The sequence below is a fragment of the Aspergillus flavus genome, chromosome 4, assembly GCF_009017415.1.
Source record: "Aspergillus flavus chromosome 4, complete sequence".
In the NCBI taxonomy this organism is placed as follows: domain Eukaryota; kingdom Fungi; phylum Ascomycota; class Eurotiomycetes; order Eurotiales; family Aspergillaceae; genus Aspergillus; species Aspergillus flavus.
The window spans coordinates 576,626-597,481 of record NC_092405.1 but is presented as its reverse complement, the minus strand read 5'-3'; the positions used below and the strand labels follow the sequence as shown (position 1 = coordinate 597,481).

Sequence of the window (20,856 nt, the reverse complement as noted above, 5' to 3'; positions counted from 1 at the left end):
GTGGCATCGTGTATATGAGATGTTCTGCCCAATTAAACCAAAAACGAAAAGGAGATCCAAAATGATATCAAAAGTAGATCTGATTATAACCAGGCGTGAATCCACCGAGATGTTCCATTCCCATGCCAAATTTTCAAGCACAGCAATAACCAATAGGTGAAGTATAGCGCCCTCTCGAAAAGGTTCGGGGCCTTTCAAAACATTACATGCATTAGTCCTGGATGTGTGACTGGTTTCGTTTTCTGAATGACAGATCTAGAGCCCATAGTATGCATCTACCTAAGTATCGTAATAAATATTTCTCAGAAATTGTTAAATGGGCCATCCAGCCACAAGGGCATATTCGCGTTCTGGCCAGGTAAAGTACGCGGGATATCGTAGTTGCCTAGTGCAGGATACTTCGGTTGCGATGGTAGGTTACCTTTACCCTTGGCATTGCCTGTATTCGTTGTTAAAGGAAATGGGTCTGGAAGGAAGTTGTTCTGCGGAGGTGGAGTAGAACCATTGAAGCCTTGAGGAGAGGCGTCGATTATTGTAGCAGCATGTGGATTTAAATGAGGCTCGAATGCAGGTAGGGGAAATTGAGGGCCGGCATAGGGCATCCCCGGCACGACAAATGCGGGCGCAAATGGAACAAACTGCGGAAGATTAGGGAATGCTGCTGTTCTTTGATAGCCTAGTTGTGGTAGAATGTTTTGTCTCTGATTAGGCATAGGCTCTTGTGTATACCACCCCGTAGGCCGAAGTCCAGGTTGAGTGCGTCGGGGTTTTGGCTTTGGATGAGTTTTGATATCCTTCCTTTCAGGACCGATTTGAAGGTCTTTCTCCATCAAGTCGGGATTTTCCTTCAAGACCTTGTCAATGGCAGCCTTCTGGGCTTGTTCAACTTCAATCTCGAAGCGTTTCGACTGGCGGTCATCGTGAGTATCGCAATAAGTAGGCGGTTTGGCAAAGTGGTTGTACTGTTCGCGTGAAATGTCCTTCTTGCATAGGTAGCACATCACACATTTGCATCTGCTGCAGATCATTTTATTACATCCCGTTTCTTTAATAATTTTGACGTTGCATTTGGGGCAGTTCCGTATTAGAGCCTCGCTCATGGCCTCTTCAACTATGTGGCGTGCGGGAAGTCCCTTCTCTGTCCTTGCCTCATCGCAGGTCTTTGGTATGTGGCTTTTGTCTTTGCACAATCGGCAGCTAACCGTTTCACAAGAGGGATTGCAGCAGCGGAATTCTCGGTCTTCTTCCACTGGGGGACAGATTCCCTTGAAATCACAGAATGGACAGCTTTCGAGTCCCTCTAAACCGGCTTGCTCGACTTCGTGTTGCTGCTGAAGGTGGTCTAGCTTCCCCATCAATGAGGAGCCCAACGCTTTCTTCAGATTTCCACGGGCGAATTTGGCCTTGCACTCACTCATGTCAAGGCACTGCAACTCGTATTTCATCATTCCGATCTGTGTCTCTGCGGTTTTGCGGATGCATCTGAAGCAGAAAAGGTGGACAGTTCCACCTTCACAAGGCACCATTCTATTTGAAGGGACGTCAGAAAAGCAGCACTGGCACTCCACAAGGTTGCCTGATCGTGAGTGTTCCTCTTCGTTGAGCTTATCCGCCTCCTCTTCTTCCTTTCGCTTTCGGTGAGTAGCTTTGAGTCTGGTCAATAGATTTTACGTCGTAATGTGACGGAAATAACGCTTACCAGCATCCTTCGCAGCCCTCCTTTTCGCAGCATTTAGTTCCGAAATCAAGTCATGGTCCCACGTCATACTTGACTTCAGGGATGGCCTTGGCCGCTTCAATCTGAGGTGGGGTGATTGGGTCCCTGGGTAAATATATTCGTGATGAAGTGTTATGTAGGCTGAATACAGCCCTTTCTTGCTGGAGATAAGTTGTCGGATATGTGGAATAGAAATCCACAGAAATTCCTGTGCCAGTATGTCGCATCTGTAACGACAGTTAGCAAACACACGCAGACGTAGAGCCAAGACGAGCTCACGCTTGTTTACGATAATCATGAGCATCATGAAGTGCCCTAGGTTTTATCCAATGGTCATCATCCTCATCTACTTCTTCAGTCTTCCTTTTGAGCTTCTCCTGCTTTGGATAAGATGGATTCTCCAAAATCTCTTCGATAATTGTCTCTTTGACCAGGAACAATCCGAAAGCGGCAAAAGGCGTATCACCGCCGTTGGCCGACATCGTATCCTTGTGCTGAGCTATTAGCTCCTCTACATACTGGTGGCTAATGTCAGGGAATATCTCCAAGATCTGGGGCAGCAATGCTGGGTCAGTAGTCGGCGTGGGAATAGGGTCATCCAAGACCGTCAGTGCGGGGTTTGTGGGATGACGTGACGGTGTTGGGACATCATCAAGGCCTATGGGAAGAGACTCGTTAATCAAACCTGCAGTTTCCACGGCCGCACTGGGACAGTGGCTTCTCATTTTCTTTGCAGGTCTTGCAGCAGGAAGAGAAGGCTCATTCCACTGAAAGCCCAGATCATCGTTCTGCCCGTCGAGTCCCCAATGCATATGGTGGATCTCACCCAGCAGTAGCCTCTCATCGCCAAAAGGAACTCTTAAGTCGTCAACATTCTGGTCCCAAGGGAATCCAAATCCCATGGGATCCCCGTCCATCTTGGGGGTTTTGAGGCGCTTGGGGTGGTTTTTACGAAGGCGAGACTGCGCAGAGAAAATTTAGAAAGGGACCGCGTCATAAGGCCGGTTAGGCAGAATGATCAATAAGAGATACTGCCCTGATTGTGGGGAGGAATCATGAATATGAGAAGGAACCCTGATCTCAAGCTTTAACGGGGGTCATAGTGATGGAACACAGACCATTCAAGTACAAAGACTCAGTCATTATGACAAAAGCATAACATCACGGAAATAAATGGCACTTGAATGGCTTACAAAATTAAGAGAAATTTCAAAATGAAAACTAGGTTGATATAATTGAAACTTCTCCAACAGCACAAGAGAAGTATAAGACATCGAAAGGAGCAGTACGAAAAACATACTTCACCTTAGGGAAGAAACACCCACACTTCAAGATCCTCTTTCTTTTGCGATCTCCTTTAAATTAGCGTCACTCCGCTTGAAACAAGCTTTGAAGCCTTTTTTCTAGCACCGATCTGTATACTCGGCAGCAATATCCGAAGAAGATCGCCCGAGTGGGAAAGGTGTAAATAGGGGACCTTAAACGGAGGAATGTCACGGTGGGGCTCTCAAAGAGTGGACTCGCGGTTTACCCCAGAATTATGGTCTCATCATGGGTCCTGGAGTCGAGGACATAATAAATAAGCTGACCGTCATACAAATGTCAAAAATGGGGTCGACAAATTCACTGTAACAGTGTGGGATCTAAATATATCACCCCATCAAAACAACAGCTCAAGGTAACGGTAGTTTAGTTATCATCAGGTGGTGGTGGGATCTTACCTGACGCTTGTTGGCAGTAAAACAGACCGCCTGCTGCTTTGGAAGACCGCACTGTGTATCTCCACATGAATGACTAATCTACGCTGATAACGTGAACCACTTTAAAAGGCCATAATTTACCGCTAAGGAAATTGGCTGCTGTAGAGTGGACTACACCCGAGATATGGATCGATAAGATACCATCTAGCGTAAGGTATTGTAAGATTAAAAGAAGAAGAAAGAAGAACACCTCAGGTGCCTGTCGCATATGATACATGCAATATAGCCCTTCAGAGCTTACAATTGGATCCCTTACTTTTCTCCGCGCCTTCACTACGTCATGGTCTTCATCGTATAGCCTTTAGAGGCAGGTACATCCCCAGCTGAGTCAACTTTGTACCGCTTCGCATCGCTTGTCGTCGGCAGGCGTGACAAACAGAAACATTCCCCCGACCAAAGGGGTCTTGGTCTCAACTATAACTACCCCCGGTTCTTTTAGTTCAACGATATATATATACACCTGTCCTCAAGAGCTACCGAATTTGGCCCTCAACAGTCACTCTCGCCGGAATATTACAACAGGTACCCGTCATCATCTTAAAAAAAACCCCACTATAACACCATATTCGGCTTTGTTCCACATTTGAGCGCTTGATTAGGAGAGAAAGCGAACCATTCGCATAGTATTCATTATGATTGCTGCTGACAACTCCTATCTTGACAACACTGCCCTGCCATTAGGCGAATCTCCGGAGTTGATCCTAGTGCAGGCCACGCCGGAGGAACGTATCGCAGCTATCAAGCTGAATAGTCCAGCTTGGAAGGGTCCCTTGGATCTTGATGCGTATATTGCACGAGAAAATCACTTAGCCCAGCAAGCATTGACTAAGGATGGCTTGACGAGCTGGTTGTTGGTCGTCCGAGGCCAACCGGAAGGCGAACGGACAATCCTTAGCTCCTGCGAGACATACAAAAAGAAGGCAGTTTTGGCGCAAAACGGTAAAGTGGAACATGTGTCTGCCCTCAGTATCGGCAGTGTTTTCAGTCGACCTGAGTTTAGAGGCAAGGGATATGCGAAAAGAATGATGCAGGAGTTGGTCAAGAAGATAGACGCGTGCCAAACGGAGCCCAAGGCCACCAACAGAGTGCCTTTCAGTTTGTTATATTCTGATATCGGAAAGAAGTTCTATGCTCAATTCGGCTGGAGGCCCTACCCCTCTACACACTTCAGCCTTCCCCCATTGCCAAAGGATGAATATGATCGAGCCATCGTTCGAGGAAACCTTCCAAAGGCGAGGACCTTGGTTGCAGAAGATGTGCACCGTTTCATGTGCAACGACGACGTGGTTCAAAAGGAGCTAGACATCCTCCGCGTCGCATCTCAGAAGTCTGCGAGTGCCAAAGTAGCGGTGGTCCCAGACTTTGACCATTTCAAGTGGCACTGGGCAAGGGAGGAATATTACGCAAAGATTCTCTTCAAGGATAGAGCACCGCCACTGATCAAGGGTGCAGGTGATGAACAGTCCAAAGTATACTGTGCGTGGAATAGAAACTTTGGTGAAACTGCAGAAGAAAACACTCTGTACATCCTGAGGTGGGTGTACGACGAACCAACTTCACCAGAGGAAACAGAAAAAACCGCAAAAGCCATGGCTGCAATCATAAGACGCGCCCAACTCGAGGCGCACGCGTGGAATATGTCGAAGGTCCAGTTCTGGAATCCAACTCCAGTACTGGAGAGGGCTGTTGCCATCCTAGACCCTACGGCGCAGGTCGTCCATCGGGAGCAGGACAGCGTAGCCTGCTTGAGGTGGAGTGGCGCCGAGCAAAACAAGGATGTTGAGTGGATCTGGAATGAGAAGTACGCTTGGTGCTGAATGTCGGCCAAATTTGCGTTTCTCAACGAGTAATGCATGACATTGATAGAGGGGGTGGCTATCTAGAGTAAACCGGCTCAAACATAGAGGCGACGCTCGAGCCCTCGCGGACTTGGCTTAGCGTTTCTGGCGTTTCTGGTCCTTGAATAACTCGTGCCAATTTCTTGTCTTTTTGGCTGCTGTCGCAGAACTAGCATCTGTTGAGACATTTTTCTTTATTTTCTGGCGGTCAGTGCGATAAACGAAGCAGATCGTCGTGGGATCTGGATGCTTGTATGAGTTTTCCTGCGTGTAATGTCAGATACCATAACATCTAGGAATAATAGATGACCAATGCAGCGAGTAATCCAAACTAGCAGGCGTTCGACTCACCGTCAGTTTCGAGAATGCAACGTCATCCCGCCAGGATTCAGGGAGGAGATCCTTCCAAGCATTCAAGAACTCACTTCGCCCAATGCTAGAAGCAGTGGTCGGCGCCATAGCCTCCAGGTAAGTCTCACCAACCCACTGCGTACAGCATGCCCTATCGATACTAGCCCCTATATTCACGAAGACGTCAGTTTCTCCATCGCCTCCAGCAAAGTAAACAAGAAAAGAGAAACTCACACTTCAAATCCTCAAACAACCGCCCATCCCCAACCTCACAAACCCTCCTAACAACACCCTCAAACAACGCCCTCGGAAAAGGCTCCTCCCCCTCATCAAGCACCGATCTCCACAAATCCTGCACCAAGAACTGCTTACCCAGATCAATCCCCTGCAACACAGCCCCCTCAACCACCCGTCTCCACACATCCAACTTGACTTTCGCCGACGGCCTCCGACACCAACCCGCAACATCCTCCCCACCACCCCCGCACCCAAGCACAAACGCACAAAGCTCAATCCACCCTGCCTCACACTGCGCCCGCGACACAGGAACATCAGCAAAGACCCTCCGAATCAGGTCCCCCCGTTCCTCCACCTCCACCTGCTGCTCCGCTCCCTCCACCTCATCATACACAGGCAATATCCTCTCCAAAACAGGGACCGCCGAAAACCCCTCCGGCGGCGTATGTAGTTCAAGTGTAGATCCACATTTCGCGATAGCGGTCATCGTCTCCACAAGATTTAGTCCGTCGTCTTCGTCGCCGCCGACGATGTTAATGTCCCCTCTTTGGACGCCGGAGTCGCTTGGTCGGATTATGTGGATTGAGTTTGAGGACTGGACTTGGCGGACCAGGTAGGTTTTTGTCGGTGTGCAGAGGTTCACATATTCGCGGTTTTCGGGGTCTGTGGTTATCGTTGTTGGTTGTTGGGGGAGTGAGGATTTTAGTTCGAGACTGTAGAATGTTTTAGTAAGCTTTCCTTGAAGAAGTTGAAGGATGTAGTGAGGATGGGGTATTTCAGCGAGTGCCATACGTTGGAGCTTCTTTCGATGTGAGCAGATCAGCCAGTTCTGCTGGTAGCTCTAATAATTTGAAGCCCTGTTGACGGGACGAGTGGGTGAAAAGAATGCTGGAAGCAGATTGTGTGGACATTATGAGGTGTTGCTCTTTGTCGCCTTTGGAAGGCGCTCAAGTAGTAGTTGGGAAGGGGTATATTGACACTCGATGGGTATGCGACCACAGAGGTTATACCTATCGAGGGAATAAGTGAAATGAAGTGGTCAGTACGCCTGGACGCGATTTACACGCGTGCCGGTTCCCGACGAGATAGGCGCACAGACCACTGCTTAATGGATTTGATTAATACCAGATCTATAAATCGATAAAATAAAATACATGTAAAACCAAGCCCTAAAATATGCCACAGCATCTATATGAAAGGCTGTCAATAAATCACAACATATTCTGAGAAGAACGAGAAAGCCACACTGTGACCGAACACTGAAACTAAGATGACGGGAATCATGGGATATGCTGAAAGAAACCATATGGAGTTTGGCAGTCGTAGTGTTTTTAACCATAAAGGGTCCCTTTGCTTCTCAGGTATGTGCTAGTATATATGCGATATGCTTTGTTATGCCGTTGTTATCTTCAAAAAAATAGACATGATTGAAGTCATCGTTGGTGAAAGCAAAGAATAAAGGGAAAGGAATCAAAGGGGGAAGAAAAAAAAAAGAAGTTAAAGCCCCCGGCGAGGCTCGAACTCGCAACCTTAAGATAGCTTTGAAGCTAGAAGTCTTACGCGCTACCATTGCGCTACGGGGGCCGTTAGTGCCCTGCTGTCTGACAGACAGTCTTTACAAAGCACAACCAGCTTTCTCGCATGGTAGAGAGAATCCAACATGCAAAAAAGAGGAGGATAGCCCCCGGCGAGGCTCGAACTCGCAACCTTAAGATAGCTTGGAAGCTAGAAGTCTTACGCGCTACCATTGCGCTACGGGGGCCGTTGGTGCCAAAAGCATTGCTTTTTTTGCCTTCTAAAGAGAATACGTCATTGGGGTATTGCTTCGTATAATCGAGGTACTGTAGGTGACCGGTTTCATGATGAAATGTAGGATATGAACAAGAAGATACTGAATTCTATAGCGACCCTATGCACCGCACGTTCTTTGATAGTTCTACCTCTTTTTACTTGCCTATCTCTACTTTGTCCTACTAGGTAGATTCATCCATTTAGTTGTAGTCGGCGGCTATACTCCGTACATCACGGTCTAACCATTCTTAAATGGTCCATGTCATGTATGGCTTCTAACCTTCTTATCTATCATCACCTCATTAATACACAACGGCATTCTCTACGCCATGTTCAAAAGACGATGATTACTTCCGTAAAAACTATTTTTCTCAAAGAATGATCCCTGCCATATCCACAAACTCATTACCCCTCGCCCGAAGCGCTCTTATTCCTTGCCATCGCCAGGCTTAGATTTAATGGTAATCTCAGCAATAGCTTGACCGATAGTAACGGTATCCCCTTCTTCAACAAAGACTTGTTGTATAACACCCGTCTCGGGAGCATATACTTCCAAAGCAACTTTCTCGGTTTCAATGACTGCTAGCACATCGTCCTGTTTCACATAATCTCCCACTTTGCGGTTGAACGACTGCAGCTTTGCCTCGTCTATGGACTCCCCACCCAGTGTGTCAATATGAACCGTGGCTTTAGAATTAAATCGTTGGGCGGAGATGCTGAAGGGCCGAAAGGGGTTGTATGAAGAGAAGGATGTAAAGCGATATGGTTCTTGATAGCAAAGACTAGTTGGACTGTTTGCAATGCATCTTCGGGGGCGGTGAAACTGAAGTACTGATTTGTAGAGATTATGCGATCTCTTCAATGGTTGAAATGCCATGGTGCGAAGATGTAGAGATGATGAGAATAGGCGAGCACAGAGATATTGTCAAATAGACTTCCTTGTTTCATTGGAAAAAGGTTTGGCTGTTATATACCTGACCGCACCGAATTCAGTTTGGAAGATAACGTATTTAAAGCTAGGGCATGCTGAAGATCCTAACCCACGTGATTGAACTTCAGCTGTGAGACTATACTATATCTAGAGTAGGAGAAATATACTAAGCGGGTGTTAGCTGCGACTACCTCAGGGTGTCGGTTGATAGCTGCAGTGAACTGGCTCTGGAGAAAGATCAAATAGCCCGAGCTCTTTTATCTGTGTCTTCCTATTTCAGATGCTATGTTTCGTTCGAGACCCTTTTAGAATATAATAATTTGCTTAGGTATGTAAGTTACTGATATTTAAGTCATTCGTTTTACCCATTCAGGCAAACCGTTCATACCGATACATCGTGAAGATAGAGAAAAATAAACCAAGTGCTTCCCAATATCAGACCTATAAATCAACCAAAGATCAGATGCATAAGTCGAGCCCCAAATCAAAAGACTCCGCCAACCCATATACAAAAAGCTGCCAGTAATTGACGGCATATTTTAAGGAGAATGAGAAAGCCACACTGTGACCAGCACAGAGACTGGTGAGGCGCAATAGGCAATGATGTTCTCCGTTTTTACGGATTTTGAACCGACGCCTTTCGCTACCGGATACATGAAGAACGTAATAAGAGCATCATTACTCTCTCTGCTTTGATTGCTTATCTGGTGCAGCACCGGCCTGTTCCTTAGCCGGCTTTACTGCAGATACTTCTTCAGCATCTTTCAGGTTTTTGTTCTTCAGAGGCTCTGGAGCTTTCTGTTCTTCTTGTTCTGGGGCTTTTGAGGATTTATCTGCCTTCACTTCTTCAACACTTTCGGCTTCCGGCTTCTTCGAGTCTTCCGAGGCTTTCTGCTCCTTTCCTTTAGTTTCCATATCGTCGCGAACAAAAGCGTTATCGATTTCCGATTCTGTTTTAGCATCCTGGAACAGAGTATTAACGCGCTCTGACCGCTCAGCTTGTTCCTTCTCTTCCTTTTCGCGAGCCTTGCGCTCTTGCTCCATTTCCTCCATGTGCCGAAGATCGTCGACACTAGGCTCGTAAAGATGCCAGATGGTATAATGTGGGAGACCCACAACGGAGAACCCCATGCGTTTGGCCATCTAATCATGCTCAGTAAGGAAAGGACGAAGGAAGTTGCACGCAGGTCTTACCTTGCCGAATGCTTCAGTCTCGGCATGCTTTTCGAAACTGAACGCTGGGAAATGAACTCCAGCACGGAAGACCTTTGCCTTTGCAAGGATACTAACACCGCCAACGCCATCGAGCTCCATCTCCATATCAGGATCACCGTATGGGTCTCGAAGGTAGGCAAGATGAGGCCGCCACGTCGCATACTCAGCATATCCTTCAACAATAACCGCATCCTCGTCCAGCGTCTCTGCCAGGGCCAGTGCAGTTTCCGATTCCTGCCAGGAGTTCAAATCGTACGGCTGCTCCCCGCCCAACCAGTCAGGGAGTGGCCGCCAGACATCTGATAGAAACCATGATTAGATACAACAACCAGACTTGTAGACTGCTCCACTCACTTGGTACAATGACATCCTTATCATGTCTCATTAGGTCTTCTATGATGGTAAATGGCGCCGTTTCTACATCGGCATCTCTCCAATAGACCCAGCTGTGGGTGGGCCGAAGTGTAGCACTCAACAGCCAATTCCTCGCCTGGGCCATCAACTTTCTCCGCCCAGCTTGCGCAGCGAACCCATGTCTACTCTCGACATCCTGCGTCACCTTCTGTCCGAAATCCTTATGGATAACCGAGATTTCACCAAACGGCATGTGCGGGTCAGAATCGGCTTGAAGCTCCCCAAGCATGCTGGATAACATTTCTAGCGTGTTATCCTTCGAATCCGAGACCAGAAACGCCAAGTCGATTAAGTGGTGAGGATATGTGAGGTTCCGGAGATGCGAAAAGAACATCGGCAGGTGGGACGAGGCATCCCTAAGAGGTGTGCACATGAGCACACGCTCCTCTTTCTCCCATCCATCTGCAGTGCCCTGAACAGCTGACAGATCATAATATCGTACGGTTTGTAATTGTAAGTCTTCCGTGGAAGAAAGAAGCCCAAGGGATACGACTGGTAGAATCGTGGCTCTCCAGGAAGGGAAAATTAGGGCTAGGAGCAATAAAGAGACGCCACCTATCAGGAATAGCCGTTGGATAAGTTGTCTTCGTCGTCGCAGAGCAGGTTGTGAACGCGGTTGAAAGCTGTCGATCGACGGAGCAAGGTCAGCAAAACATCTTCATTGGTAGGAAATATTAAGCGATATGCGCATCATCCATCCAAAAGGTTCAGGAGTGGGATGCGATGGCGGTCGCTGCTTACCGGTGGGGAGAAATGGAAAATGTGCTGCCCTGCCCGCGAGGGTAGGCAGCGTAGCCGTTGGTAAAGGCGTGATGCCTGTTCATCTCTCCAAAGCCAGTCGCATCAGTAGCTTGAAAATCCGGCCCCAAGACAAAGGAACCTAGGGGCTCCTAGATCTAAAGGAAACCACTGGCTTGACTTCCTGTCGCCCACCTAAACCAATGCGACTGCGAGGCGGGAGGCGTAAGATTAACTGCACCACGGAGCGACAAAGGATCACAGATCCCTGGAGGAATTTAAAAAGAAATAATGAAACAATGTAGGGAAAATGGAGGCAAAAGAAGGGAAGGGAGACGACAAGACTCGAAAAGGTCTATGTAGCATTAACTAGAACGCCAGCCGTCCAGAGCGTCGGAACCAAGCGTTTAGGTGGTTTCAGTGCAGTAGCGTCCGGGCGGTGATTCGCCTCCAAGTACGGAGTAGACCCTGTTGACTTCCGATGGACTCTGCCAGTCATTACCGAATCCGGCGGTAGGCCCGTTTGCAGACATGCAACCGTCTACAATTCTCATCCCTACTACTACGTACTACGATTACTATCAAAGATCCTTGGCACATCGATCCATAATTGGCAGTCCCATCGTTCTTTTATATCTATACCACCTATGATCTATTTACAGAAATCCGATCAAATCCCGATGCTCCCGAAAAAACAAAAGTTGATAAGAAACGCGTGGAAAAGAGCCCAACTCCGAAGAATGCTGACCATCGCTATCCAACCCAAAAAAAAAAAAAGAAAAGAAATCACATATACTAACTCGCCCATCTTTAATTGATGCGTGATATCCTGGACTGGGGAGACCCCATGCCCTTGACACCAATCTCAATTTGTCCCATCAGCTTCTTAAGCAACGCCTCCATTTTTCGGGGGTCTCGAAGCACCGGAAGGACGGATCCGGCCTCGTAGTCGTTGTCCAAGATATAATATCGCTCCCGTCCCCATTGCTCCACAGTATCTCTCTGGAATGCGACTTTCGTGATTATCTTGGCTGGAACACTAGGGTTATTCATGGCACTTTTAGAGAACACTCGCAGGAATGGCCGGAGTCCAGACCGCGTCTGGTGTGCCATTCGAACCGACCGAGGGGCGTTCTCTGTTAAATGGCTCTCTCCCGTCAATCCACCGGGATCCAGTGTATATATGTTTAAGGGAATTTTGCCTTTCTAAGAATCGAACCCTGGTTAACTAGGACTTCAAGGTAATGGCGTGATGTTGCAGGAAAAACTTACGAGTACCAGACTCCGGCGCAAGGCGTACATGGCCGCGCTCATGATTAGTTTGCTACTTCCAAAGCGGGCATTCCCTTCCTTCGAGGACAATGGTGTCCCCGGTTGTTGATTTCCAAAGTCATGTTTGTCGAAGTAATCCAAAGACCCTTTCGACATGGATGAGCAACCAACATTGATCACCCTCGCTCCGCCGTTCGGTGTTCCATCGCCTGCACGGAACGCCTCCAGCAAACCGATGGTCAAGAGGAACGGAGCAATACAGTTGGTCTGGTAGACAGGATCAAACCCATCTCGTGTTACTTGGTCGGCGACGTAGGACGCAACAGCAGCGCAGTTAACGAGCAGTGTCACTGGAGGGATCTCTTTATTTTGGACCCTTTCCACTGTATTCTCTGTAAAGCTGACGACGGAGTTGAAACTTGTCAGGTCCACTCTTGCTACTTCAATCGACCGGGGTCCGATCAACCGGATCTTGTCTCTCAGTTCTTTGACGCTATCGGAGCGGATATCCCGTGCCAGTAGTAAAAGATGCACAAAAGGATGCGCTTTGGCGATGGCGATGGCTATTGAAGATCCAAGCGACCCATTTCCTCCCGTGATAATCGCTGTCCCAGAAAGCGGAGTCGCCATGAGAGGATATATATCTTATTCGTGAATGCGTCAAATGATTATCGCTCAAGAAAAAAAAACTCAAAAAAAAGTAGCGAGCGGCGTAGTAAATATGTCAGCAGGGCATGCTTTGTAAATATTCTGAAACCCAGATGCGACCCACACTTCCGACCGACAGCTGAAAAACGATCTGAAAAAGAAAAGGAGAAAGAAAATCGAAAAAGACGGATTATATTGAAGAAGCTTGACAAATTATACTAAAACTTGATTAGATCAAAGTATTGCGTCCCAACAAGGTACTACCCCCGGAGCCTGAAGCTCGCGTCAGCGAGAGTACAGCTTAGGGGCGAAGGAAAAATGGAAAGGAAAAAAAAGACTAATTCCAAGATCAGAGATTGATACGATGGAGTATTCCAAAGAGTCAAAGCGATCTGACCCGTCATTCAGACCCTTCGAGGCAATAGAAAAAGCCAACCGCGATGAAACTTCAAGTGGGGGGAGACTTCGGATGAGGTCCACTTGGGAGCAATAACAAGGATTAAAAAAGAACCAGAGAAAAAGTAAAAAGTGGGGAGGTGAACAAGCGACGAGAAAGAGAGTCCTCAAAGCCAGGAGACAATAAGCGGTTGGGCGAGGTTCCTTGTTGGCGATTTAGAGCCTGGATTGTTGTCAAGTAAATCTTTGTATTGTATCCCAAAGACGTGGAAGATGGTAAAAGTAAGAAGTAAGACGGGATCTGGATCGACTCATGCGGCTGATGGACCATTCAGATCTCTGGATGACAGCGGATGAAGGTTCGGTGGTGGAGGCAAAACAGTTACCGAACTGTACATCAAACGATGTGGTGAGACTTCTGTTGCACTGGTGTCTTGGTTTTAATTCCATTGACTTCCGTCTACGAGTCAGTATTTCATTTTCAGGACCAACAAGACGGTACGAGATGTCGCCATAGAGTCATAGACTCATTCCATCGAGTAACGTAACTTTTCTCCTTTTTCCCTCCTTCCCCTTTTATGCACTGCCCCGTCTACTCAGCTTAGTGAATTCGGTTACTACATAGTCTAGACTATGGCAGAGAGTCCCCATCAACTACTGACAGCAATACGGAGTATACAACACATCAACTCGGATCTATCTATAGAATCCCGCAAGTGGCGTTCCGTTACTACCGATGAACGAATGAACGCCTGTTCATCCTGCAGCCACAACAACCCCCCTACTAGTCCCCAATCGTGTCTCATTCCGGAACCGAACCGTAAAAATTTCACCAAAAGAACTGCGTAGCTTACCTAGTTAACTAGTGATCTCCCCAGCCCTCTCTAAAGTGGTTTTTCGGACCAACAATCCCACTCCGCTTACCCGGATGACGGCGTCCCCCTTTCCAATTGGACAGATTCGGTTTAACCCTGAGGTTATTTTGACCTGAGGAACCTCAAGCGATGAGTTAGAACTTAGTTCGGGGGCTAGAATTCTCCAAGTACGCCGTAGTCCGTACTACTAGTGACTATGGTGGGGAGACCTGTCAGACGGTGAATGCTCGCAGCGTTACCTTTCTAGTATTGTGTATTAACTTGTTTTTGTATGTACTTGTTATTTGACTAATGTGGCTGGGTTGTTGAAAAATAAAAAAAAAAAATGATTATGGTGTCATTCATGCAGTGAGTGAGGGACCCAGGATCTTGGGCCAGACCGAGTCCTTCGTGCTCTCGTGCTCGCCGTATTTCATTGGTGTAGTTTTGAACTCGTGTAGTCTTGGTCTTCGTATCGAAACACGTGTTTGCTTATACTGCGTTGTTGAGATATTATAATACAGCCGCTAGTATCTTGCTGTGGGCTCTTTTTTTTTTTTCGTTGCTGACACTGTGCTTGTAAATAGTACATACTTACTAGTAGGTGGTAGTACTAGTAGTAGGGCTGACATGTTTGTTTTCTTTTTGGCCTCTTCTTTTCTTCCGGAGCTAGCTGGGTCGTTCTAGGTTCTTGGGGTGGGCTGAGTGGGCGTTATTCTACGAGCTGAAAAGCGTGCAAGGGTGTACCTTGCTCTCTGAGTCTAGGATGCTTGCGTCGGAGAAAATGTGATTCTGGCTGTGATGGTTGGAATTTGGACTGTTGGCTTCATTTGTGCATTCTATCTGGGTTTCTATACCTGGGTAGCTTGGATGCCTTGATACCTTGCGATGTGTGATATTTCGACCACAAACAGATCATGCGGATATATCGATTAAAATCTTGACATGCTTGTCCCGCTCATTAATCAATGCCTCGAACCCCTTCTCTACAATCTCCTCCATACGGATCTTACTCGTGATCATAGACTGGGGCTTAAGTCTCCCTATCCTGCAGCGTCAGCAATCTAACCAAAAGAAACGCGGAAAAGCAAACATGGCAATACTGCCCACATACCTGAAGCGATGGCATCAATAACAGCCTTAAAATCGTCACCATCGAAAATCGCCGACCCGATGATATGCTTCTCCGACCCAACCAGCTCCCACGCATCAATCACCGGCTTCTCCTCCCACAGTGACACTACCGTCACCGTGCCCCGGGCTCGGACTCCCTTCAGTGCAGAATCAAATCCGGCCTGCACCCCGGAGCATTCGAAGGCGATGTCCGCACCCGCATCGCCCGACAGCGAGCGCACTTTCGCCTCGATGTCTTCTGCTCGAGGGTCTAGCACGTCCGTGGCGCCTAGGGTTGCGGCGAATCGTCGTCGCTGCGCTGATACCTCGGCTACTACTATGGATTCGACGCCGTGGGCTTGAAGTACCTGTACCACGGCGAGTCCGATGGGCCCTCCACCGACGACGAGGGCGGTGCGAGCTGTTGCCACGGGGCTGCGGGTCACGGCGTGCCAGGCTACGGTGAGAGGTTCGACGAGGGCTACATACATCCCTTAGTCTTCACACCTCAGTCTATAATAGATGATGTATCTTATACTTACCTCCGATATCAAGCGGGATCTCTTCCGGTAACAGTCTTGCCCGTTCCTCATCCACCACGACATGATCCGATAGACCCCCAGCATTACCTATACTCATTCATCAGCAAAGGTGACATCAAGAAGTAACACCGTAGCTCCAAAGGAATTTTGTCCTCAAAAAACTCACTGCTATACCCAATAAACCCCAGATTCCGACAACAGTTCACCCTCCCTTGTACGCAGCGAGCACAAGTCCCGTCATACAGGTTCGGCTTGACAGCCACGCGATCCCCGACTTTCACTCGCGTGACGTCTGCCCCGACTTCCTCGATTGTGCCGCTGAACTCGTGGCCTAGTGTTACGGGGAGAGTGGCGTTGGTGATTGGGTGTGGGGTTTCGGGCACGGTTGATGGGCCGGAGAGGTATTCGTGGAGATCTGGGGTAGGTTAGATAGTTGTTTCTCTTTTTCATAGGGTATGATGAAAAAGGTTAGGAGTCTGTGTAATGGGATTGTGGTACGTACCGCTTCCGCAAATTCCAACGAAAGAAGGTCGGATCTGGGTTGTTGTTAGTTTCTGGGGATGGTTCTGGCTATGCGTTGAGCTTGTGGTTTGTGATTTGCACCTTTACTTGGCCATTTTGACAGACGGGTTCGTCGATCTGGTCGATGCGGATGTCGCCACGTCCGTGGAAGCGAACTGCTCGCATTGTAGATTATGCGGTTTGATGTGGAGGAGGGTTGATGAGTAGAGATTGTATATGGTTCTTGCAGTGCGACAGGTTACCTATATAACGTTCATAGGTTGCCATACAGGGGGAAAGGAACCGGGGGTTGGGGACGCAAACATGGGGTATTTCCGGATCTAGAGGCGCTTCTCCGCTACTGAGATGTGGAGGAGTCTGCGGGGCAGAAGTGGGATTGATCTCGAAGAAGCGATTATTGAGGGGATACTAGTACAGTGTAACAGTAGTGGCACCTAGTGTATGTACATGCGCGGAAGTAAGTTATAATGGAAGATTTGGAGACAGAAGTCGTTTCACGTAAACACTGTTGCTTTTACTGCCATACTATGCACGCAAGTAGTTTTATATCCATACCATTCATAAATAATTGACGGACTTTCTGATCTAAAACTGCGCTCGGTTTTGTTTCTTTCTTTCTTTTTAATCTTGGTATACGTAGTGGTTATTCTCCTTTACCGAACGGTAGCTCCCTTCAAGCTCTTGACAGTGCAAACACCTCCCTGGGTAACCAGTTTGCCCAAGGCAGGCTTGCCTTCCTGGCCCTGCACAGCAGGAACAGCGCTAGCCTCGAAGGCAACCTCGAGATCATCGGTAGTTGTGAATCCGGGCTGGTAGGTCTCCCAGACCTTCTTCTTGGGGTTGAGCACCTTCTCGGGCTCGGCGTCGTTCCAGCCCTCGAAGTACACCCGAGATCCGGCAGGGGCATCAGCAGGAGGAGAGACGAGCTCAACGGGACCGGCATGGGAGTCTTCACCTTCCGCGACACGGGGAGAGGCTGCGAGAACCATAGCTGCGGACTTGATTCCACGCATTGTGACAGGCTTAAGGTTGCAGACGGCGACGATCTTACGGCCCTGCATTTCCTCCAGGGGAATAAGTCCGTTCAGACCCGAGCACACGGTACGAACAGTCTTGCCAGTGGCCTCATCCAAAGAAGTGTTATCGGTGCCGGGGGCATCACCGCAGTCAATAGTCGAAACGTAGAGGGAGTCGGCATTGGGGTGGTTGATAGCGCGAAGAATGTGGCCGACACGGAGGTCGATGGCGCATGGAGACGGGGGAGCAGCGGGAGCGGGAGCAGGCTTAGCCTTAGGCTGCTTCTCCTTCTTCTCCTTCTTCTCCTTCTTGGGCTTGCCCTCAGCTGCGGGGGCTGCTCCCTCCTTAGGAGCCTCGGGCTTACCCTTTCCAACAACGAGGGGCTTGCTCTCGGCCGGAGCGCCGGCGTTCTGGGCAGCAGCCTTCTCCTTCTTCTTGCGCTCCTTCTCTTCCTTAGCGTCCACAGGCTTGGGCACAAAGCGCACATCATTCACATCGATGGCAATCTTTTCCTCCTCGGGGATCCGAAGTGCGAACAACCGGCTGTTCTGCACGAAATCAATGTAACGCACAATGTGGTGGTAGCCCTGCTCGCCAGTGCGCTCCTCCGGGCTCCATTTCTCTACTACAGGGGCCAGGAGAGCGTACGCCGCGATATCAGCAACGGAGGGCTTTGACCCGAGAATGGTGGTCCGCGTAGCCAAGTGACCATTCAGCTGTCCGAGGATGGTTGTGATGACGGGCTTCTCATCCTTGGTAAGAGCAGCCTGGAGACCCGAGATCGTTCCCAGCCATTGCTTGATGTCGGCTTCTTCCGGGGCGGAGAAGGTGGTCTGAGGGAAAATCTTGGGCGAGACGGTCAAGAGGTCGGTCTCTGTGGCATCGGGAGAGACAGCGGTGGGGTAAGAGCGGTATATGAGGGAAAGGAGGGAGGACTCTGGAGCGGAGTTGATGGCCATTTTTGCGAAGGGGCGGACGCGAGACAAGGGAAAAGATGGTGTGGTGGGAGGAGGGGCAACAGAAATGATTCCCAACTGCAGTCCCAAAGGTCGAACCAACCGCGGGGTTCTTCTTGCGGCCCGCAGAAGGGTCACGCCAGGCTTAAAGGGAGACAACTTGACTTATTTCCACAAAGATCCCAAACAATTGGGATCTTTTTAATACGTAAAGATCTTCCTTAAATAATGTTCATGAATCTAATCTAGTTGGACAGTATACAACACGCGATGTCCTTCTTGAAATGTACTCGCGAGCAGTTCAAGGGTGTATTTTTTCTCTTCATTTTTTTTTCCTGCTGCTTTTAGAGCTTCTAACCAGATTTGGTTAGGATTTCAATGCACCTGCATGACTCAGCATTCCAAAAGGCGTTTGTTTTAAGCATATCCAGATTAATGTTCAGTACACGATGATTTCCTAGGTGTAAACTTTCTCAACTTTAATCGGTTCTCTGGCGATGATCTACTCCATCTTATGGAGAACAGGAAGTTTTCGGAATTGGGCAGTATTTGCTGCCTTTGGTCCACAATCTGATCTTATCTGGGGTCTACAGTAACCCGCTGATACAGAAAGACAGGATGTATGTACAAAAATCTTATATTCTATACTCTATCTTTGAAAATTGTCGATTAATGTGACCAAAGCGACCGTGGCCGAACTATTTGGGGGATGCAACTCCCAGCGAAGGTCCCCGTAAGTCGAATACCACAAAGAAGGCCTTCAGGAACACGTCTCCAAGGATTTGCATTGAGGAACCTTGGTTAGATTGAACGCCTCCGAAGCAAACTAGAAGTGGCTTATTAGCAATAAGTCAAAGGGGATCTGGATTATGAGAACTCACCCTTTCCACCGGTCGTCTTGTTGATACCAACCTCGGAGAAATTGATCAGATTGCCTGGAACTGTCGCCAGATGGTTGGATCCTATTGCAACTGAAATACTCGGCAGCGAGGCATTGCAGGGATAAATGTAACCGCTGGCACTGCTAGCATAAATCGCACCTTCAATCTTTGCATAGTAAGCGTCCACCACTTCTTGGCTGAGCAGCATAAGCGAGGTTCCAGTGTCCGCAATGGCCGTAGGATTCTCTTTGATGGTTTGTATATCTCCATCCGCAACAGCAAACTTCCCCAATTCGAACTGCCAAAATCCCTTAGAGGAGTCCACGCTCACGTTTGCAATGTCGCCCTGGTATTTGTCGTGATCGAGTATGCCGAATTCGTACTCGCCAACGCCGTTGGCTTTGAGGGACGCAGTCATAACAGGCTCCTGCAAACTGTCGGCGATGTTGTCGAAGAAGGTTTTCTGCTGCTTAGGCTTGACGGTATTGAGAGATGAGAATCCCAGTCCCACTAAACCGTTTGAGGTGGTGTCTTCAATGAACGCGCTGGATACCGTATCCGGAATGCCAATGGCTTGGTCTTTGACAATGGCACCCCCCACGTTGACAGTGTCCGTACCCACGCCACCGTACGCATACGAGGCATCACCATAAGAGATGTTGAAAGTAGCTCCCTCCATTTTCTTAAACGTGGAAGAGTTGGAAGGGTTATACACTGTACGACCCTTTTGAGCTTCTGCTGGGAGCTCCGTATTCATCACCCAACTGTAGAGTAACTGTCAACGACCAGAACCAACGGATCTCCGTAAGAAATCGCACTTACAAGTCAGCAGAGCCGGTGTCAAAGTTCAGGACAACTTTTTGACCGCCGATGATGACAGGAGAGACAAATGCAGCATCCCCCAGGACCGAGGAAGCACTAACAGCACCTTTTTGGTCCGGCTCGGTGACATCTTTCTTCTCAACGACAGCATGTTTCGTCATTATGGGTTCGAAATCATCCAGATCGATTCCAAGGTCCGTTGGGACAATGCCGAATTTCTCGTATGCTCTGCGCAAAGCAGTTGGGCCATGGACAGGCTCATTTCCGCGTCGTACCCGCTCAACCTTAAAGGACCTGCCTTTGAGTTGAGACTTTGAGCCCGATGGAAGTGAAAGCACACTACAGGCGATCGACAAGGTAATCAGGAAAGACAGAAGAAATCTCATGGTGGCGATCTTGTACTGCTTCTGAAGTTGTAATGAGCGATATTAAGCCTCTGCTAGAGGGGCTAGAAAAAGATGTTTCTTTACAAAGAAAGGGTATATCAATGAAACGAAGGTATATACCAGGGCCAAGTGCCTGACTTGGACGCCTGTATATGGTCAGGAAACAAAGCTCAGAGAAGAAAGCCGATCTTGCAAGCAAGGCGCTAGGGACTGAATTAGAATGGTATAGTTGGATATCTAAGAAAGAGAGCAATTAAAAGTAACCGTACAAAAAAAAGGAAGAAGAGGAAGGTGAAAAAAATTCACAGCAGAAGCATGGACTTCAGAAGCAGCCAGATGGAGCCATTTCCGAGATATACTACTTTGTGTGCAAGTCGTCCAAGACTTCTGAGACGGTTATATGGTCCACTCATAGGGGGCCAATAGACCATCCATCGTTCTACGGGAAGGCTTGG

General features: G+C 48.3%; 9 protein-coding genes and 2 non-coding genes across 11 annotated transcripts; 1 reads left to right on the top strand and 10 right to left on the bottom strand.

The window, feature by feature from the left end:
- Positions 1–302: 302 nt before the first annotated feature.
- On the bottom strand, positions 303–2,634 carry F9C07_3384 (putative RING finger protein; the record flags this gene model as incomplete). The annotated part of the gene is made up of 3 exons (XM_041292564.1): positions 303–1,645; positions 1,700–1,944; positions 1,997–2,634. 3 exons carry the CDS (start codon positions 2,632–2,634, stop codon positions 303–305), a joined length of 2,226 nt encoding a protein of 741 aa, XP_041145703.1.
- A 1,475-nt stretch (positions 2,635–4,109) lies between these two features.
- On the top strand, positions 4,110–5,294 carry F9C07_3383 (uncharacterized protein; the record flags this gene model as incomplete). Its single annotated transcript, XM_041286196.1, has 1 exon — positions 4,110–5,294. One exon carries the CDS (start codon positions 4,110–4,112, stop codon positions 5,292–5,294), a length of 1,185 nt encoding a protein of 394 aa, XP_041145702.1.
- A 117-nt stretch (positions 5,295–5,411) lies between these two features.
- F9C07_3382 (putative sister chromatid cohesion protein Dcc1) lies at positions 5,412–6,814 on the bottom strand (the record flags this gene model as incomplete). Its single annotated transcript, XM_041292563.1, has 4 exons — positions 5,412–5,579; positions 5,667–5,833; positions 5,901–6,616; positions 6,696–6,814. 4 exons carry the CDS (start codon positions 6,812–6,814, stop codon positions 5,412–5,414), a joined length of 1,170 nt encoding a protein of 389 aa, XP_041145701.1.
- A 590-nt stretch (positions 6,815–7,404) lies between these two features.
- F9C07_t137 lies at positions 7,405–7,487 on the bottom strand. The gene has a single exon. It is a non-coding gene; the product is annotated as a tRNA-Arg (tRNA).
- Positions 7,488–7,582: 95 nt separating this feature from the next.
- F9C07_t136 lies at positions 7,583–7,665 on the bottom strand. The gene has a single exon. It is a non-coding gene; the product is annotated as a tRNA-Arg (tRNA).
- Positions 7,666–7,712: 47 nt separating this feature from the next.
- F9C07_2155525 (single hybrid motif-containing protein) lies at positions 7,713–8,746 on the bottom strand. The gene has a single exon (XM_041286188.2). It carries the CDS (start codon positions 8,569–8,571, stop codon positions 8,122–8,124), a length of 450 nt encoding a protein of 149 aa, XP_041145700.1. The 5' UTR covers positions 8,572–8,746; the 3' UTR covers positions 7,713–8,121.
- F9C07_2283022 (Anp1-domain-containing protein) lies at positions 8,747–11,531 on the bottom strand. The gene is made up of 4 exons (XM_071510604.1): positions 10,996–11,531; positions 10,195–10,877; positions 9,820–10,139; positions 8,747–9,768 (listed from the first exon to the last, which is right to left on the bottom strand). Exons 1-4 carry the CDS (start codon positions 11,076–11,078, stop codon positions 9,304–9,306), a joined length of 1,551 nt encoding a protein of 516 aa, XP_071366269.1. The 5' UTR covers positions 11,079–11,531; the 3' UTR covers positions 8,747–9,303.
- A 271-nt stretch (positions 11,532–11,802) lies between these two features.
- Positions 11,803–12,894, bottom strand: F9C07_3380 (glycosyltransferase family protein; the record flags this gene model as incomplete). Its single annotated transcript, XM_041292541.1, has 2 exons — positions 11,803–12,198; positions 12,265–12,894. The coding sequence occupies 2 exons, from the start codon at positions 12,892–12,894 to the stop codon at positions 11,803–11,805; spliced, it is 1,026 nt and encodes a 341-aa protein (XP_041145698.1).
- A 2,021-nt stretch (positions 12,895–14,915) lies between these two features.
- On the bottom strand, positions 14,916–16,748 carry F9C07_1495961 (alcohol dehydrogenase). Its single transcript, XM_071508156.1, has 6 exons — positions 16,421–16,748; positions 16,320–16,353; positions 15,984–16,232; positions 15,818–15,904; positions 15,277–15,756; positions 14,916–15,205 (listed from the first exon to the last, which is right to left on the bottom strand). Exons 1-6 carry the CDS (start codon positions 16,502–16,504, stop codon positions 15,078–15,080), a joined length of 1,062 nt encoding a protein of 353 aa, XP_071366268.1. The 5' UTR covers positions 16,505–16,748; the 3' UTR covers positions 14,916–15,077.
- A 244-nt stretch (positions 16,749–16,992) lies between these two features.
- F9C07_3378 (putative cofactor for methionyl and glutamyl-tRNA synthetase) lies at positions 16,993–18,315 on the bottom strand (the record flags this gene model as incomplete). Its single annotated transcript, XM_041286187.1, has 1 exon — positions 16,993–18,315. One exon carries the CDS (start codon positions 18,313–18,315, stop codon positions 16,993–16,995), a length of 1,323 nt encoding a protein of 440 aa, XP_041145696.1.
- Positions 18,316–19,010: 695 nt separating this feature from the next.
- On the bottom strand, positions 19,011–20,401 carry F9C07_3377 (putative extracellular aspartic endopeptidase; the record flags this gene model as incomplete). Its single annotated transcript, XM_041292539.1, has 3 exons — positions 19,011–19,138; positions 19,194–19,957; positions 20,016–20,401. 3 exons carry the CDS (start codon positions 20,399–20,401, stop codon positions 19,011–19,013), a joined length of 1,278 nt encoding a protein of 425 aa, XP_041145695.1.
- Positions 20,402–20,856: the final 455 nt, after the last annotated feature.